General features: G+C 37.5%; 1 protein-coding gene across 1 annotated transcript; it reads left to right on the top strand.

Moving 5' to 3' along the window:
- Nucleotides 1-45: 45 nt before the first annotated feature.
- Nucleotides 46-20,638, top strand: LOC118752546 (the record flags this gene model as incomplete). The annotated part of the gene is made up of 4 exons (XM_036487452.1): nucleotides 46-145; nucleotides 10,810-10,979; nucleotides 18,624-18,750; nucleotides 20,515-20,638. Coding segments are annotated over exons 1-4 (521 nt in total), but the record flags the coding sequence as incomplete, so codon positions are not given.
- Nucleotides 20,639-21,039: the final 401 nt, after the last annotated feature.

The following is a 21,039-nucleotide window of genomic DNA, read 5'->3' as shown; positions in this document are numbered from 1 at the left end:
AAAGCGTTGCTCCTTAATGAGCGCCCTAGCAAAGTGAGCCTACAAATGTACAATGTGTGCACAAACACAGGCGAACATCAACGCGCAAACACACACACCTCAGTACGCGTACAGGCATTATGGCTTGTAAATGGCCAAGTTGCAAGTAAGTGAACGAGTAGATATGTATGCACATACATTTGTGCTTGCGCTTGTTTGAGTGCACTGCAGCTGTAATGTGGGGCACGTAAACATTATTTAATGGAGATTTAATTACATTTACAACCTCAAGAACACACACACATGCACACACTTACTGCTCTTACAAGGATACGTAGCGCTTAAGCATGCTGCACACACTTACGAAATCCATGAAAATGGGCGAGTGCAACAGCATCGTGCAGCATGCAACATGAGGCGAGTAAACAAGCAAGCCAGCAAGAAAGTAAAAAAAACAAAAGAAAATGTTGACAGGCAAAAAAGAAAAAACTTAACAAAATAAAAAAACAAGTTGTGAGAAAGGGGCGACCACAGGAAAAACAATAATATACGGAACAAAACTGCATCGGTGTGTATGTACATATGTATGTGTGCGTTGGTTTTTATTTAAAGAATTTTTAGTTGGTAAAAGTGTGTCGGTGCATGCATGGCGGTTTTGATGGTAAACTCATTTTCATTTTACCAGCCAAAAATGTTGTACGCGACTATCGTTTTTTTTCTGTGTGTTGTATTTTGAGGATTTTGTTTTTGCTTTCGCTAACTACATACCTTGCCACTCCTTTGCGCTTAACTCTGCTGCCTCCGCATAACTGCCCGAGGCGTTGACTTCTTTAGCGAGCACAGCAACTACATGTTTACTTGTGAAAGCGAAAAAAACAGCGATTGTATTCGAAAAAAACCGAAGAGAGTATGAAAAGACAAGCTGGGATAGCAATGACAGCGTACATACATACATTACACTGCATCACTAAAAAAAATTGCGGTTTTTCCGCCGGGATAAAAAAATCTATTATATTTGAAGACGTCCACCAAAACATTTCGGAAAAATATTAAGATTTACGTGAGCTGGTCCGATTTGAAAATACTTCCAAAAATGGAGTTTTTTATGAATAAAAATAGTTTCTGAAAGAACTTTTTGAAAAAAACCCTCGAATGACAAAACAGATAAAGCTTACAAAATCGGCATAAAAATATTTAAAAATATTTTCTTTCATCTTTCTTTTTTATATATTTTTAAATATTTTTATGTAAATTTTTTTAAGTCTTAACCGTTTTGTCATTTAGGGGATTTTTATCAAAAATATCTTTTTCGTAGGTATTTTCGAATCGGTTCAGCTCACGTAAATCTTATTATTTTTCTTTAGAATATAATAGATTTTATAATTTCAATGGAAACACAGTACCGACTTTTTTGTGTGTGGGGACTGATGCAGTCTAATATATATATGTAAACATAACTCCCACACTCCCATGCCGCAGTAATCTTTGGAGCTCGGTAGTAAGCTACGGCTTACAAGCCAAACAAGAATCCATGGATTCATGGTGGCCAGCAGCTAGAGGATGACTCCTCCAGTAAAGTTCCCCAATAAATAAATTGCAAAAGAGCCACATCTTGCGCTACCGCTTCATCTGCCTTCTCGCTAATCTCTCTCCCACTCCTCTCATTTCGGTACTAGTTCGGAACTAGCTTGTGGTTAGTTCGGGACTTTCTCGCGATTATTAAGAGGCTAGTATGGGACTAGTTCCGAACATTTTCAGGACCATTTTGCACACAAATTTCTTGAGTAACAGCCACTCAAGCCTTTTTATTTCAACTGCTTTCAATACACATTTCCTTTCTTTCAGAAGGGTGCTATTTTATTTTACTTGACTCTGCAGATATATTTATATTTATTCATCAGCATCTCATATCTGCAATTATACATAGTTACGACGACGTTGAGTACTACAGACAGAGATCGAGCGATGAGCGATGGAGTTGACTACGAATATGTGAGTCCAGCTACAGAATGATCTATCAGCCGAGGTATTCTCGGACAATTACTGGCTATTGGGAGTCGATGAGAGATCAGGATGAATTTCATTGCCTCATAAATTTTCTAACTTAGTAACATCGAAAGAAGAGCTCATCGAACGCTTCTTAATATTCAAATTAATTATAGGAATCACGATGAGTGAACAAGTTATTCGTACCTCGAAGAATTAGGATGTCTTTTAACTCAATAATGCTATTCAAGCCAGCATTCAAAGTGAGGAAATAATAATAATATAATAGATTGGCGCTTACACATATGTTAGTGTTTGGCCGAGCTTCTCCTCCGAATTGTGGCGTGCGCCTTGATGTTGTCACACAAAGCGGAGGGACCTACAGTTTTACGCCGACTCCGAACAGCGATTGTATTTTTATGAGAAGCAGTTTTTCATGGCAGAAAAACACTCGGAGGTTTGCCATTGCCTGCGTGAGGAAATAACATACATAAATATACAGTTGTGGAAACAGATGAAGGAGTTAATTATCCAACGGAATCTTTGAACGCGATTGCTCTTCCATTTTAACATTTCCGGGAATTCGGGATGCAAAAATGCTAATCCCGGTATCCCGGTATTTTCCGGGATTTCGACTTTATCAAAACTTTTGCATCAGACAGTAGGTTGGCATATATTAAACCGCACAGATTCCTTGTCACCCTTTTTGGTCTTACAGGAAGCATAATGCACCTTAGTAAAAGTGTCCGTAATTGAATGTCTAAATAAATATATAGTATTCTTAAATATCTATATTAATTGTAAAACCCCTCACTAATATCTGCAGAAATTATTTTCCATAAAACGCCAACCAAATAAAAATAGAAACAACCCTTCCACACTGTAAAATCTTGTTGTGCTTTCAATTGCTACCAGATTTTTCGTTATTGCACAGTTCTTGTACAAAATGTTTGAACAAGTACAGTTATTCAGGCAGGTTCTGAAATTCGCATCCGAGTGCAAATGGCTCAAGTTCACTTTGAATCAAAGTTTTGGTGTTCTGTATATCTCGTTTTTCCTGTCAAATGAGTTAATTTTTTCGTTTTCAACATCTCTTTTATTCCGTAAAAAGCTCGGAATCTCGGAGCTGTAATCGCGAGATTTCGGGACATGGCAAAGTGTCCGATATCCCCGGATTGAATGCCCTACTATACACACATCACATAAGTAGACTTTTTTCAGACATGCTTTAAAGCTTTTTCGCAAAGCAAAAGAAAAAAATCAAATAAGCAGCGATAGTGCTCACTTGCTTCGGCGCACTCTTACGTCAAAATCCCTGCTATTACCTTTAATTTCTGATTTGGCCATAAAGTGTACAAATGTGCGTCTGTATATCCATATTCGTCACAGCAAAAGTGTTGCCTCCCTGCTCTCACTATCACATTTGCGGGACACCGTGCAATATTTTTGGTGTTTTCTACTTGACGAAGCAGGCATTCTGAATTGAGGAGAGTTTACATCAAAGCCTTTTACCAGCCAAACACTTAACGTTTGGTTGCACGCGCTAAAGAGATTGCTGGGAGGTGGAGGGAGGCAGCTGCACCACACTTATCGACCACCTCCCTGCCATTAGCTGCCTTTCGCTTTACGTTGTGGCACTTGTTGTTTTCACCAAACTACACCGCTGCCTTTTGCTAGCTGCCCACTTTTCTTGTAATTAAAACGAAATAGCCTGCATAATGTGAAAGTAATTAGTAGTAGAGATGGTAGCGAAAATAGTAACAAAGTATTTAGTAGCATTAGTAGCCTGCCTGGAGGCTGATGAGGCTGTTACTGCACCACTAACATACACCGAGAATAAGCGATGCATAAACGCGTGCGCGCGCACAATTCTGTAATACTAGCAATTTTCAGCTCAAAGCGTTTTTTCTCGCAGATTTCCATTTTGATTTTAGCTAAAGCTAAAGTTAAAGTGGCAGTCAAAAAGCTCGATTTACCGTGCCGTCGATGCAGGCAGACATCCGACCAAAAGCACCGCCAATTCGGCAACCTTCATCCTGCATCCTGCAACCGGTTTGCTCGTATTCGTACACCTATTCGTTTTGATGTGGTTTCGGTGGCGCTTGTGCGATTCACTTTTCGTCACAACAAAAACAAAAACATTATGAAAAGTGGAATTTAAATAAAATACACATGAAGCTAAATTTATTTTTGTGTCCCATGTAGCTGTGCATGGCTTTCTCTGACATTGCGATGTGTGCCAGTGCGCACTAATTAGCGCGCGGTTGAAACTGACGGCAAGTTTGCAACTCTGCATACAGTGTGTACCACCGCATTTTTCGATCCTGATTGCTGTTTCTTTTTGAGGCTAGAAGTATTTACACCGGCTGATGGCAGGTGTATATTTGAATTAAAAATATCTACTATTGAAAAACGGGTCGTTGGGAGTTACTAGTTGGCATGACATTGAACAGTGTGACCATGTAAGCATTTTTGAGGCTAAATTTAGCACTTATATTTTTGTAATAGCCCCCAAATTTGAGGTATTTTTACAAGAATTTTCATCTTTTTATTGATTTGGGAAACAAACAAAAATTGTTTTATACAAAAAATTTTAATATGGCATTAATTTTTGGAAATTCAAGCAGCCATGAGAAAAGATTTTTCGAATAGCAATGGCAGTGTCTTACAGCAAAACATATGCAACTGAGTTTCTTCTATCTTTATGATAAGCGAAATAATTAGGGGCGAAAAATTAACGATTGTGGCAAGCTTGTCGCCTTAGAAACGCCAGATTAGTATGGGACCACCCCTGAGACACTTCCAATGCAAAAAAAAATTATCGAAATCGGTTGACGTGGTTCAAAGCTATTCGGTAGCATACATAAAAAAAAAACAATATTCCGACGAACTGATAACTCCTCCTTTTTACCAAGGAAAATGTTATCGAGTTACGAGTGCTAAACTCTTGGAACACCCACAAGGTTTCTGCTTCGTGCGATGATTTGGCCAAAGTCCAAACACGCACCCGTTGTCTCGTCGACATATCTAGGGCTTGGAAAATCCAAATGAGGTTCTGAAGAAACTTCTTCTATTTTATCGATGTTAGCCTTGTACAGCTCCATACATCTACTATTGACCAGCTTTACGTTCCTCTTCAACCAGCGCGCTGCAGCGTTGGCTTTTTCTCGCTTCATATGTAGTTTTACTTTTGGCATTGCAGATTAGAAATTCAAAATTACTTTCGTGAATGATGCCTAGGATCTTGCGATTTTTACTATTTCAGCCGAGAATCGAGTCTAGGCTTCGTGGCTCTTAGCCTTCTCAGCCAACGGAACTAGGTCGTCCTCTACCGATGGATGGCGCTTTCTGCCCCGGTAGGGTCGAAATTGCCAATAGTTTTATTTTCACGAAACCCTTCTTCGCGATCTCATCCTCCCTTATCGCTAAACTGATTGACGACGTGAATTTACGAATCGGTAGATCGATCTTAGTGGGGTCAGTCAAACTCAACAGATGCTATTTACTCCCGCAGGTCACAACACGTTCGGTCACCAAGATAGCATTGCGATCACAGGTAACGAGGTCAAAAAATGCTTTTCTATATCGTTGTAGTTAGTTTAGCACCTTCGGATTTACCGTAGCTGGGGGTATCTTCCTACTATTTCTGCTGGTAGTGGTTGCAGCTGTTATATGCTGTTATGGTAAAAGTATTATTTCCGCTGTTTTTGTAACGGAGCTAATTAGACCCGTCTAAAACGGTTTGTCCACAAATCACTGTCGTCAAGGTCGACCTGGGGTGGCCCAGAATACATGCTAACATGCGTACAGTGGTTGTCTGAAGTATATCTCTATCGTATTCTTGTTTTCAAAAATATGCCTTCTTACGTGCTAGGTGGCTGCTTCTCCTTAAGGAAATTACTGTTCCTGTGCTCGGGTTTATATCATGCAACAAAAAACTGCCTGTTGAGCATGATGTTGTACCCCCTTAGTGGGAGCATTTGGGCCTCGCTGTGATTTTCTGGCGACATCAGAATCCATTCTGTCACTATACCGAGTGGCGTTTTGGCAAGTTTATAGCTTCGCCCGCCGCTGCCAGCTAGTTCGCTGCAACGAAATAGGTGCAGGCCAATTCAGAACCGGCGGACTAGTTGCCATTCATGTTGCAAGCAACATCACTTTCTCTTTGTCCCAGGTGTGGCCGGCGAGCGACTTGAGGCCATTGTTGCGGATTTGAACTTTGTTGACAATTGCGGTTGATTGCGCGAAGCAGTTCGGCGAGCTATTAAAGGTAACGCCCAGGAATTTTTGAGCTGACGTGCCATCGACGTGGATACCTAATTGATGCTTGAACTCCTTAGACCCAGTGCCGTTGATTTCACCGGGAAGTAGCCGGTTACTTTCGAGCAGAATTCATCAATTCCATTTATCGAAGCCAATATCGAACAGTCGCCAGCCTATGAGATCAGGCAAACTGCTTTCGGTGGCTAAGGAAGCTTCGAGATATCGGGGACGGAACGCCATCTGTGGGACCTCTTGTTTAATTCTTCTCGATTTAGAAGTTTCATATCTAAAAGTTTCTGATGACTGCGGGGAGAGAGGAAGCCTCAATAACGAAAAGCGAGTTTTGACAAGCATTTTCGTAACTTCAACTTAAATTGGCAGGGTTCGCTACTGGACTTAGCCGCAGAAACTTTGCTAGGGGTCGGCATCAAAAAGGCGCTTGTCCCAAAGAGGTGCTAGCCAAATAAGTGAAACCTCTTTCGAGTCGATGGTTTGAAAGACATGTAATGCATTAGGAAACTAAGCATCATGAGAGAAGGTGCTTCAGAAAAAAATTGTGTGATTCGTGTTCATTTTTACCCGGCTACCAAATTGCATTATATTTGCTCTGACCCATTTCTGGAGTGTGTGGACACTACACTAGGCTTGGGAGTGTAGTACATATTTTTTTAGAGAAAATATGACGGGAAGCATAATCGCAGCCAAAAATTTTCGCTATCCGTAAATGTATTTAAATTACGTATGTAAATGCCTATGTATGTATGTATGTATATCCACCTGAAATATTCCAAATTTATTTCGCGAAAATAAACGCTTATCACAAACTGAATTCGCAAAATTCCCAAAACACTCAACTACACAAAAAAATTGTAACTGCAATATCCTATGCACAGCGATTCGGCACTAATGAGTATAAAATTGACGCGCAAAACTGCGATGAGTAATTAGAAAAAGCAGAAAGGGTAGCAAAAAAATTAGCAAAAAAAAAGCAACAAAATTATATCAAATGAACCAATGAGCCCAACGACAGCGACAATCAACTTCAAATACCCACAACAACGCACATATTGGCGTTGGTGAATGGCAGAAGCAACTAACTTTACACCAAAAATGGGCTGCTAAAATAAACTTTTGGTAATATCACAGTGAAAGCTCTGGCGAAATGTTTGTGGTTCGAATGTTGCACGGCCGCCACATAGTGGTGGGAGGGGGGGCGGGTGATTGATCCGGTGCGGGAGTGGCGGTGTGTCGCGTTTGAGCAGCGATAATGAACATATGACAAGTGACACATTATCATGAACAGATGTGCGTACTGAGATGTGTTTTTGGAAATTCGAGTTTCAAAATTATGCTGGCCGCAATGACAAAGCGCTAGACATTCCAATTTCGGCATATCGACGCAGCGCAACCACCATGGACATGTAAAAAAATATCAATCGGAAAGCTCATCACTGTGAACACAGCAACGAGCAGGGGCACTGACGGCGTTGCGTGAAGATTTTAAATTGAAAAAATGATCAGGAAATTAAACTCGGCCACTCATCAGATTGCACGATTCATAAAATTTACAAAATCGCACAGCCAAAAGCAAATCAACGGCGAACTCCCCCTCCGCGTCAACGCCATTTCGGTACGGCACACCTTTGCAGATGGGTGGCATTCCAGCTGTCACGCTGCGAGACAACGCACCCAGCTACCACAACTGGCATTTGGCAGTTTCAGCATTTTTCGTACGAAGCCATAAATTACATGGAACTCAACCGCAGTCAGCAGATAGCAGGCGGCAGGCGGCAGGCACCAAGCACCAGGCGGCAAAAGCGACATCAGCACAATAACTACATCAAGGACAATGCGTAGTCAGTTAGTTTTGGTAGCACATTTGGTTATTTAGTTAATAATATGCAAAATGCTTTGGCTTTCGAATTTTGAATTTCGTTGTGAAATGTGGCCAAAATGTTGCTGAAATTCGTGTGGCAAATTCCCAAAAATTTACGTGAAACAAAATAAAATAAAAAAACAAAAAAATATTAGGCAACAGCGCAAAATTTGGCAAATTCCACAATGAAAGCTGAATGAATTCAACGCGCATTTCGGCAATCACCTGATGACAGGTATTGTATGAGCATTAATTTCGTTCGAGTTTTCATAGCAGCGGCAGTTAGGTATCGGCGTGTAGGTGGATGGCATTTGTTGCTGGTTTTGGAGTTGCGCGTGCAATTATTGAGTATACAAATATGTAAGTATATAAATTTTCATGGAAAATTTAGCAGCGGTTTTAATGACGTTTTACCACGTGCGAGGGTGCATAAAATTTTAGCTAAAAAAACTTGTAACTCTTTGGAAAAAATTGGTATTTTTTCCTTTTAAGTGATTTTCTCCACCAATCTCTATATACGAAGTATACAAATATGCATTTCAGAAGGAAGGCGATTTAATCGCCTTTACAACGATGCCAACCTTTTAAAAATTAAAAAATTGGTTAGTAATTTTTTTGTTTAATATATTTTTATTATTGTTTTTCTCAAATTTTTATATACCAATATGTATATCGAAAGAAAGGGGGTTTAATCACCTTTACAATGATATATTTCTTTTTTTTTTAATCAGTTCAAAAGTGTTTGAAATATAAGGAATTAAATATATTGAAGACCTGAACTTTTTCCCCTTACAACACCTGCAATATAAGTTTGCACAAAAAAAAACTTATATATAAGTTTTTTACCTATGACTCAATCTTAAAAAAAAAATTGGTTTGGTCCAATACCCAGAAAAAAAGTTGGATTTGCCGTGCAGTGTAATGAGCTGAGATCTACGCATTTAAATGGAATCGGAGAAAGGCTCCACTGTCTTTTGCTACTCCTTAACTTCACTCGCATCGCTTCTTTTCGAATCATAAGTATGTATTCTAGGGCAGCTCCATTTTTATTTACTACACGCGTATGGCTTAGGAGGATTCTACGTGTAATTCTGAGCAAATTTGTCAAAGAAACTACGAGTCCTAAATCAGTTCAAAGTTTGCCCTCACTTGTCACTGTTGCCTTCTGGTGGAAGTTTTAAAAAAAAGGGAAGTGCAGGAATGGATTCTACATACATAACAGAAAACCTCTTAAAGCATATTTTTTTGCAAAATTTAAGCACTTCTTTGCGACACTACAGCAAAAAGCTAAGAAACCTATTTTGGCAATTTAGCAAACTTTAAAGAGATTTAGGACCCATAGTTTCTTTGGCAAATTTTCTCAGAATCACATGAAGAATGCTCTGTGTTATACGCTCATGGCAAGAAAAAATCTCCCATACAAATTGACCGCCCTTATGTACATATGTAGTACATATTGTAAAGATACGAACATGAATTTGCGCAGCCGAAATGTGCATCTCGCCCTGCCTGTCGCATCAAAACAGAGCTCGGTAGCTTACGTAGACTTCTTGGTTGAATTTATCTAAGCTTTCAGTTCTACATGCAGAGGCACTCTAGAGAGATCAAGCCCGCAAAGACTCCTTAAAAGCAGACGGTCGCCCATCTGATGAAAAGCAGAGCTTTCTGTTTTTAGGCCATCGTTCGTTGTGTCAAATACTCTGGGCTATTCCTAAATAGGAAGGTATCGTTACTAGCATGGCTTTACTAATGCGGTGTTTTTTTTTAGCAGAGGTATCTGCCTTTCAATAATCAATAATTAACTAAGTAAATAAGTACTTACTCTGGCAGTAAGGCAGCTCAAAATAGGTCAGTCAGTACTTAACCCTCCTCCTAACTACATCCGAATATTTTCCAGTTAGACTCATATAGATGCCCGACCGCCTTAGTATTGCTGATAAGAAACTTTTCCTTTAAAACGATATCAATGGGCTAAGAGCGGCTGATGTAAATCATTCTCGACCATCAATTGCTGATCGGAATACACCCCATTACAACAAAAATCACAGTTGATCGTTTCTGTCGTTGGCATCACTTTAACAATTTACTTTATTCCACCCTTCCTCCCATCTACAGCCAACTCTGGATAATTCTTGTGACCTAACTTCGTCATACACTCGCCGCGTTTCTTCGATTGAGTAGTGGCTCCCATTTAAAATCAGGTGATATCAATACGCATAGCCTCTATAATATCCACTTGTGTCCCCACTAGGAACGACCACCGTAATCTAATCTACACATGTTAAAATTTCCTGTAATGAAATATTTAATATTGAAACAAGAAATATTATGTAGCTTAACCTTTACTGCTTCAAAACTTTTTAATTCAATTAGCTTTTTAATTTTTCCATCAGAAGCTTAGCTCCTATTAAGAGCTGAGGTAAGTTCCAAAAATTTTAACATGGGCTGATCGGTAAAGCTTATTTTACATTTTATTTTTTGCTTTTTGACTTTAGTTGCCTTGTACGCTGTAGGAGTAATTACTCCCTAGCTAGGAGCTATAATCTCCGTTATCCAATAGGCATAAACTGCAGTTAAGACTTGTTGGAAATAAACTATTACATTCATACATATGTATTTATGCCCTAATTTTTCACAAAATTTAAATAATTATACCCGTATCTATATCATTTTACCCAATGCTTTTTTTAATTTTCTCTTTTCAGATGTGACAAACTTGGAATACGTCAATGTGGTCGCTGAAGCTGGAAAGAATGTTACTATTCTATGTCCGGGCGTGTCAGAGCACTCGCTTGTGGATACTTTAGTCTGGAAGACCTCAACAACAACAATAGCACAGTTTGCAAATCGAATACAGCATCTACACAGTCCGAGGGTGAGTACCTACTGCTTTTTGAGTTTGAAAACGCATGATTAACCCTTGTGTGCAGAAACATGAGAACTACAATTTTTAACAGAAACATAAGTTCAGATGTAACCGTGATAAAAAAAAATTACATGTTAAAAACATTGTCTCAATTCGTGAGCCATGATTTTTTTCTGGCATGTGCAAGCATTTAAAATAAAAAAATTAAAAATTAAAAAAAAAAATAATGTGTTCATAATGGTTGTAGTTTTCGATTGAAAATGGGAACCTAAACTCAGTTCTGAACTTTAAAATTTAATTGTTTGCAAACGTCAGACTGCCTTTCAGTGATTTTGTCATGGATGTACTTATGGGCATTTGAAGGAATTTATATAAAAATTACCTTCTTTTGACATATTAACCCGTTATTTATTTGTTAACAAATCGAATGCTTTTATTTTGAGTGTCTGTTGTATTGATAAATATTCTATGAGTTTTCATACAATTCGTATATAAAATGTGATTTGTACCTAGGATTCCATTCTAAGGTATACCCTCACAAAAGTCTAATCTAAAAGTCTTAAAAATAATAAAAAAAAAAATACAAAAATATTATTTTAGGGTAAAATTTAGTCTCAGCTCTCTACTGGTATGATAAAATACTTTTATTTCACGTTTATAGTCGGTAAGAAAACTAGTTAAAACTGGTTAAAATATCACTTAACTTAATCAGTTGACCACAAGGGTGAAGATGTTGCTCGGAACAAGGATCGAACCCATGTCCTACGGAGTGATAGTATGCATTACTTACCACTCACCATAGCGACTGTGGAGAGTTTTCAATATATTCATAGAAATTATCGATATTTTTCCCACACATATGCAGAATAGTAAGCAATAGATATCAACTAGCGTAAATTTTTTTCTTGGAAATAATCCTAAAATTTCTTATACATACACACTATGTACATACATACATACATGCGAATTTTTGTCTTTCGAAATACATACATAGGTAAGCAAAAAACCAATTATTCATGAAAACACACTAATGCACAACACAAAGAGGTTCTAAGCGGATTTATGCACACCATCTATTAAGCTCCTCAAAAGCAAACACGCAGATGCGCTTTTAAAATTCGTGTCTTAAGCTAAATTCTCCAATTTTAACAAATATGAGAACGATTTTTAAAAATTGTATGCACATTCGTTTGTAATTTCATTACATGATTTTTTTTCGATTTTTGTTTACCAGAAATGTTATTCAGGTTTTAAGTTTCTAAGGAAAAATTCCTGAATTGTTGATAAGCCAGCAGATATGCAACCAAACTTACGTGGATACATATGTAGCTCACAACTTGTATGTATGTACATTAGATTGTACCGGAAAAAAAGTTCGCCGTACACCTCTGTGACGATATGTGTAAGCGCTAATCTTTTATATCAGAGAAGTCAACCTAAGGGAACAGCCTCTGAACAAGAACTAATTTGCCAGGCAAATCCATTGAGACTGCCATTCATAGCCCCACCTTAAAAATTGAGAAAGTTTTGTAGTCTAAAAATATAGCCTTTTGTGCCTTTATTGACATTTCGGAAGCTTTTGATAACACATCATATTTATAAGGCAATAGATGGTGCCTTGATGAGCAAGGGTATGTATAGGCCCAATAATAAATAAATGGGTTCTATCAATGCATCCTTAGCATGGTGGACCAAGGCTACACAAAGGACTGCAAGCACAAAACTAAATAAATTGCACCCCGAATGATTTACATTGGCATTAGACGGGCGATGAAGACCTGCCATGCTGATGCACTCAGCGTCTTGGTTGGAATACCCTCCTTTTCTAGTTTAATAGAAAAAGGGGGGCGGCCACCGCGGCACTAAAAGAAGCCCTTCGAAAGAAGCTTCACAAAAAAAATCTTTTCAACTTAGGCAGCGAAGACCTAAAAACTCTTACTGGGACATTGCTCCCTTCGCAATCACCTCAGCTAAATGAATCTTTCAGAAACAAATGTCTGTCGCTTCAGTAAGCTGAGGAAATGCCAGAACACATTCTCAGACAAAAAATCCAAACTACCTTGCAAAAGAATTTTAAACTCTGAAGCGTACAGTGAACTCTTTTATTTTGTATTAGCTTCTACGGCGGTACGGTCTAATGTACATAAATACACAGGCTTGTGTTATTAAGCAAACATTAGAAATGAACAATTTTTTTTTAAATAACGATTTTCATATGCCTTTAGGAGCCAAATATTTCACTTAAATGCTGCCTTAGCACTGTATGTAGAGTATGTAATATATCTAAAAATTCAGGCTTGCAATTGTTAGCACACTTTGATAAACAAAAACAAAAAACACATAATTGTTTAACTGCATACCTATATAGGGCAAGCATACCAAAGCCATTGTGTTTAAAAAAAAATACAATTGAAAGTGGTAAACAAAAAAATAATTAGGATTTTTTATTTAGAAATTTACTTGCTTACATATGTAGCTAAATGTTTGCAATTTTACTGCATACGTACAAACATACATGCTGCAAATTGCGTTCAGTAAAATGTTATTAAATTTTTAAAGTAAAATTGTTTTGGCTATGCCCTATTTTTCCTGCAGCTTTGTGTGAATGAATGCGTATTAGGTTTTAAAATTTTTTATTTTACCTTTCTATATTTTTATATATTGTAGTAAAATTTATAAGATTTTTGCATTCCTTAAGCTAAATTGAGGTATTAACTTACGTCAGATTGATATTATTGTAGCCACAAAGTACTACGTGAAGTGAGAAGTTCGAGTACAAATATAATACATACATTTGGACTTTTAGCATTTTCTTCAGTTGTGGCCAGTACCTACCTTTTTCGTTTACTCAGGCTAAAAAATTATCTAACGGTAATATCGATCCCTAGGGCGGCCATTTTACGAGTATGAGTCGTTTCATATGAAATCGCCTAATTGAAGTCGCGAACGCAATTTAGATTTTTCTGTAAATTTTAGGGACTCTTACTTAGGCTTCCAAAGAATAGAATTTATGCCAAATTTTATTTATACAAACGCTGTTTTCCGCCTGTCCAAATTAAAACTTAAAAAAATCAACAGTTTGATGCTTTAACAAATTTATCTCTAAAATATTTCCTTTTCAAGATATATAACCCATTTGAGGCGGCATTTTGAAAAGATAAAATAAAATAAAATCCAAAAATCTTTGCTAAGTCCAATTTACTTATTTTGCAATTCATTGAACTAAAATTAAATGGGCTACAAAATTAATTACTCAAGATCTTTCTATGAAGTCGAATTGAAAAGCTTGAAGCTTTTACGAAAGCTTGTTGAATTTTTTTTTAAATATTGCACAAAGTATTTGACTTGGATTCAAATGGGATTTTTTTTAAATAATAAGCTATATTTTCGTAAAAAATAACTTAAATTATGTAGGGAAAAAAATGTATTGTTAAAACTAGTTAATGAGTGGTGCGCTTATAATTATGCATTCTTTCCGCTACTGGCATAATTTCATCGGTTTAATAGCAGGTATGGGAATCGGTTGGCGATAACAGCTCTTCGATGTCGAGGCTTCCTTTCTCGTTAGACAAATGCTGGCATCATCATTAATTATTTAATTAAATGTATTTTCAAGTGTGAGTAGGAAATTTACAAACATTTTTTCATATCATATCTACAGTCACCACACAACTGCAAAATCTCTTAACCACATGCTAACATATGTACATACATAAATAGTTTCACACATGTGTGATTCCCACTTATGGCACTAAATCAAGTGCGCTGTGGATATACATACCTCATTCTAGGCTATCAACTAATACCAGCTGTAAGTTTACCTAGTAACTTTGTAAAATAGCATTAAGGCAACACCTTACACCAGCCGACTCTTCCTGATCTAAGCTCCTGCTGCCGCTGCTCACAAGCTAAGCTGTTGACAGCAATTCAGGCGCCGTGTCGGCATGCGGCAACTCACCAACGCCATGTACACAAATCATTAGTTTAGTCCATAAAACAAAAGTTAATAGCTTCCCTAGAGGTCGAAAAAGAAAGCGATCCGCCTAGAGCATGCACGTAGGGAAGTGCAGACAGACGGAAGGACGGTAGGAAAAGAGAAAGCAAGGTGAGAAGATGCGCTTGCATGTAAAATGTGTATGGTGGGTATGTATGTACATAAGTTCAAAAGACGACGAGCATGGTAGTAGCAAATGTTATAGGCAAAGTTGCCATTGCTGCTGCTGGTGTAAAATAATCGAAATGACTCAAAAGTTCAAAGTTTTTAAAGCGAACAGCGGCGCAGTACAGCTGGTAAGGGAGTTACAGTATGCATAAGTATGTAGCTCAAAACGACAGAGAGAACTTAGAAAGTGGCCTAAGCAGCCACCGGGCTTGCAATCTATCCCTGCAATTGTGGTGGAGCATAGCCCACTTTGACTACTCTGGTTAAATTTTTAAGTGTCCCAGCATGCTATTTAACACATTCTTGCCACAGTACATGCAAACCAAATATTACTAAATTATACATACACATACGTGTATGTGTGTGTAAAAAAATTAAATGCAATGGCACTGAGAGTAGCTGCCAAGACACGCCAATAACTATGTAGCTAGTGCGATTCCCCAGTGCACTTTTAAAACTGTTCAAGCTACTAGTAGTTAGTAAAGAGGCAAGAAGCTGGTTTGTGAGAAAGCGCAAGGCAGTAGGTGGCACGGGAGCGACTTTGTGCAACAATGAAAATAAGCCAAGGTAATAATGTGGCCGAAACTTTTAAACCATTTTCTGTAATGATGAGCATTAAAATTGTGGAAGGATACAAATACAAGCACATTTCCGTTGCAAGTAGAGAGCACGTCTGTAGAGCAAGCTATACGCGAGCGTACTTACACACATACGTATGTATGTACATATGCCATACTTAAAGTAATGCCGAAAGTAGGCAAAAAAGCGCAAAACATAAGTATGCCAGAACAACGAGAGTACATACATGGCTGGTTGCTTCACCGGCGGATTTCTGCCATCAATTACGCTAACAGCTTTCTACTCGACGTTAACTAGCGCACTCATATGCGCATCCGGCAGTAAGCTTAAGTCGCGCTAAGGCACACATGACACATGCATTGGTGCATGCAATGGCATATATACATTAGGGTATATAAAAAAGAGGTCGAACAAAAAAGAAAGGCAATTTTTATGGGCTAAAAACTGCATACTCAAAAGCTAGCGAATTTACAAAAAAATGTATTAAAGAACCACAATTTGAGAGATTTTTCGAAACATTAAAAGTAAGTAGAAATCCGCACCAAGCCTTCTAGGTATTATGGCTTTCAACGCTCAATACAATATACACAATCTAATGATCGGATCTAAACCTAATTAGTATGAGACCACCTCTGAGGTACCACTTTTCCTATAAATAGAAAGAATTATAGAAATCTGTTAACGTGGTCCAAGGTTATACTGTAACGTACATGAAAAAAATATAAAAAAAATATTCCCTCTGAAGTCGGTTAAAAAGAAAATGAAATTAATAAAAGAAGAATAGCAAATTAAATTATAAAAAACAAAAAACTATAAAAAGCTAAAATAAGTAAAATAAATGAAGTAAAAAAATTGATTTTCTTTTTCACACAGTAAAATCCAAAAATTCAAAAAAAAAAAACTGAAAAACTAAAAAACTAAAACACTAAAAAAATTAAATTTAAAAAAGCAAAAATAAAATAAGTTCCTAAAAATTAAATGAAATTTAGAAATTATTTTTTAAACAATAACAACTAAACCCTTAAAAACAATTAAATAAAGAAAAACCATTAGAAAAGAAAAATTACTTAAAACACGTTTCTTAAAATTAAATTTAATTAAAACTCTGTAAAATTAAGTTAAAAAAATGTTGATTAAAAAAGAGAAAAAAAACGCTCTGCAAAGACTCGAATTCGGATCTCTCTATTGTTGGCCTGTGCTTTACCCACTCCGCCATTGCGACTGTTGGACGCGAGCTAAGTGATATACCAATGGATTTCTCTCAAAATAGCTTTACACCACGCGAAGTGAATGAGAGAGTCCAAGACTTTTGTGCTAGAATAACAAAATTCTTTTGAACGATCTTTGCCAGAACTGATGATCTTGTTACGCAACTATTTCGCACTATTAGAGTTTCGAAATCGAACTTTTTTTTTTCGCTCCACCCTAATATACATATGTATATAGGTATGTATGTGTGTAATAGCGCACTAAGATAGCGAGTTGAGAATACGCCCGCCACATAATTTCTAAATTACGCTTCGGCTGCCATTGCATTTTCTCCACCCACAGCTCCACACTCGACGCCTTCGAATGGCTCTTAAAATTGTCCAGCACTGTCTGTATGCAGGTAGCTTGTAAGCAACGAGATAGCCTCAACCATTCTGTCAAACATTGAGCGAGCTGGCCAAGCCCAGTCAAGCAGGCAGTCTAGTCAGCTAGTTAGCAAGCGAGGCGTGCAACCAAGTCATGCAGCGAAGGCATGCCATGCCACTTTCAAGGCAGCCTCAAATAGTTTATTTTTTCAAAGTATTTTACTCACTCTTTCCGGTAAACTTTTTGAGTTTACGAATTCCTGCAAGTGACAAACACAGATTTTCACAAACTCACAAACAGCCTTACATAAATAACTTAAAATGCTACTTGCCTGCTTTCCGCATTCAAGGCCGTACGACAAATGCCGTTTCAATAGCCAACTAAAGGAAGGCGCATAACTAGCGTGGTGCAGCTGGCAAATATAAGCACTCATATTTTTCTCATTTACAGAACAGCAAAAAAAAAAAAAGAAACGCGTACAGTTTGCTTGCAAGTTTGCGAAACTCGACAATCCTTATCATTTTCCCGCTGCAATTTACTTGTTTGCCAGCTTTTGATTTGGTTGCCTACTTTGGCGCTTTGGTTATGGCTCTAGCCCTGGCTCTGGTTCTGGTTCTGGCTCTGGCTCTGGCTTTGGCTTTGGTTTTCACATTAAATTTGCTACTTGGCAAAGTGTGCTCGGCTGCATAATTAAGGATAAGAGCAGTCGGCGCGGCGGCGCCTACGTCGGCAAAAAGTGCAATTGTGGCTTTGCGAGTAGTTGCATGAAATTATTATCGTAGTCGCGCGCAGGCAAACTCTAGCACACATGCGCACACGCTTACACACATGGCATAGTGAGTGGGGGAATGCATGAAAAATTACTTGACATTAATTAATTAATTTCAAAGGCAATGCAAAGTTTTCGAACTTGTGCAGTTAGAAACGCACTGCTGGTGCTGCCGGTTTTTTGCTTACTTTCTGACATTCTTTCACTTTAGGAAATTAGAACGGCAACTTTGCTCGGTGGGCGTTCATAAGTGTTACATAGTTTATGTGCAGCACTTGAAACTTTTATGAATTTTTGCGTGTTTGGCTTGTTTTTTGTTTTAGTATTACACACAATTTTTACTAAACTAAAGAAAATTTTTAATAATTTAAACTGGTCCCTTAAAGGAGTCAAAAATACATTTGCTTGAAGGAAGCGAATTTAAGTAGAGTGCAGTCAAAAGGGGAGCAAATTTTTGAAGCTCATTACAAATTTCAATCAAAGACAAGGATCACAAATTTTTGGTTACCTTTAATTGTTTAAAATGAAAAAGAAACCTACATATCTCATTTTGGATTTCTCTTTCCAGATACAACTGCTCTCGGATAATTTTGGGTTGCAGTTTAATCCAGCCATCGCCACCGATACGGCAGAGTACTTTTGCTTAGTCAATGATCGTCACATACCGGAGGCGATAGTAGATCTGCTGGTGCATGGTGAGTTGATCTTATAAAATACTACACAAAATTTAATAATAATAGTTAAAAGTTGATCAAAGCGACCTAATCCAAAATATTTCTTGTGATTTTTCTTGAGTGTATATATATATATCATGGATGTGGAAAGAATAGTTAACGCGCGCCCATTTTCTAAAACTTGATGAATAGAGAATTATGAAATCTGGTAAAAATTAGCTAGTTGCCACGCCCTCCACTCTTGTGGGCGGAGACATTAATTTTCACCCGATTTCGATGAAATTTAGTATGTACTCCAGTTTTATTAGAAAAACCTAAAGTTAAATATGGGGAAGATTGAATCATCGTTATCTGCAACTCGCAAAAAATTTGGGCGCAATCAATAAACGTGCTGAAATTTTAGAATTTCGTGTTTAACATTGGCAGTTAATATTTGGCGCACCCTATATTTATATACATATCTACTATATATCGTCACTAGACACGAATAAAGGCGCGCCATCGTTTTGATGGCGAAAAAATACGCGTACAAAAATTTGACAAAAAAAGGCGGCGAAGAAAAACTTCGACGCAGAAAGACGCGTTAGCGTAGATTTATACCTATACATAGATTGCCACTTCGGCATCACCTCAGTAAAAACTCTTTGGAGAATTTGCATACTTTTACACTCGCACACACGGTTGACCGCCAAAATAAGTTTACGCATCTTTCTTCGACGTAAAATAGGTTAACAAGTCTTTCTTTTGCCTGAAGCTTTTTTTATGCGTCTCTTTTAGGCATCGTTTTTGCGGCCCGCCGGCGATTTGTGCTTTTCATCCGATGGCGAGTTCGCCAGCGAGTCGTTAGTGAACATCTCCGGCGAAGAAATTGTTCACCACAACGATTCGGAAACGACGTTGCTACGAAGTCGTTTGGCAAATTGGGTTGTGTTGACATGTTCATGTGTGCAAAATGACTATTCATATAGATTTGATTTGAATTTAGTCGACAGTTTTTTTCATATATGTTTATGTGATTGTCAAACGTGTATGAGCGACATGCAGGTAAGGGGATACATAGTTATAAAAACCACCTTTTCAAATGAAAGTGTTGGGAAAGCTGGGCAATTTTTACCTACGGTTTTATCATGTGTCTGTGTTGGTTAAAAATATTTTTCGCCGACCCAGCTTAACAATCTTATATAAGTTTATATATTACTTTTTTCACATTCTCGCTCTCAGAGAGCCTAAGCAAAAAAATCAACAACGAATATTTTATACCAACATCTGATCCCTTTAGATAAAATATACATATTTCAGCAACGAATACAGTGCCCATCCTGTCAGCTTAATTTCCGCGAGAGGTCCTCTGAACCTCAGTGCCAGAGCTTATAAGAATGTATCCTCTTAAGTTTGCCCAGCGTGCAATATGGACGTACCGTAAGATTTATTTTAGTAATATTAGGACTCGTTTCCTTGATAATGAAACTCCGAATATTGCTAAAGTGGTTGCTGCATTAAATGGATGTGATTCAAAAATTGTGTTAAATATGGATAGCATTAAAATTAAGGACCTGATTATAAATGAATTTTCATAGCTTGCAATGTTATTGTTTTTAATTAGTTAGCGGTTAGCTTGAAACACAACACATAATGTTATTGTCATAACTTCTTCTTTATTTTGTTTGTATAATATTATTGTTATTATTATACAAATTTAAATGATCAAATAAATATACTACTACTGCTATAATTTTTTTGAAAAGTCGTAATTAATACTCTGCCTTTTGTTTCTATATTTTACAGATGTTCCCGATCCTCCTGAGCGCCCACTCTTAATAAGTTTCACATCGCGTTCTGTGAATCTTTCTTGGGCGCATTCGCAGCATCCACGAAATGCACCAGTGACGCACTTTATTATAGAAACTCGGTGAGTATTTACTGCGACTTTACATCAGAAAAAGTAAAAAAAAAAGAACACCTGCATTATTTACGTCGAACAGTGGGAATGAGCGGAATAAAGTAAAACTGCCGCAGATTTTTACGCCGTAATGGTTATGCGATTATTTGATTATATGGTCATAATTTTCATGCAGTCTCCAATAATAAAATATACTGAAAAATAAGGGTGATAAGAAAGGTATAAAAAGCCATGTATTTTTCTTATACTCCATCGACTTAGAGTAACTAAATTCTACTAACATCAAGCGATGCATTTGTTTCCTTTAAAACGTAACAAACATGAATAAACTAAAAAGTTACAGCGCCTCAAATTTTTCAAGTTTTTCCACCGAATTAACAGGTAATTCTGCCTAAGATATTTGAAAGTCT

The sequence above is a fragment of the Rhagoletis pomonella genome, unplaced genomic scaffold (genome assembly GCF_013731165.1).
Source record: "Rhagoletis pomonella isolate Grant_MI unplaced genomic scaffold, Rhpom_1.0 Rhpom_scaffold_01638, whole genome shotgun sequence".
NCBI classification, from domain to species: domain Eukaryota; kingdom Metazoa; phylum Arthropoda; class Insecta; order Diptera; family Tephritidae; genus Rhagoletis; species Rhagoletis pomonella.
This window is presented reverse-complemented; position numbering and strand designations above follow the sequence as displayed.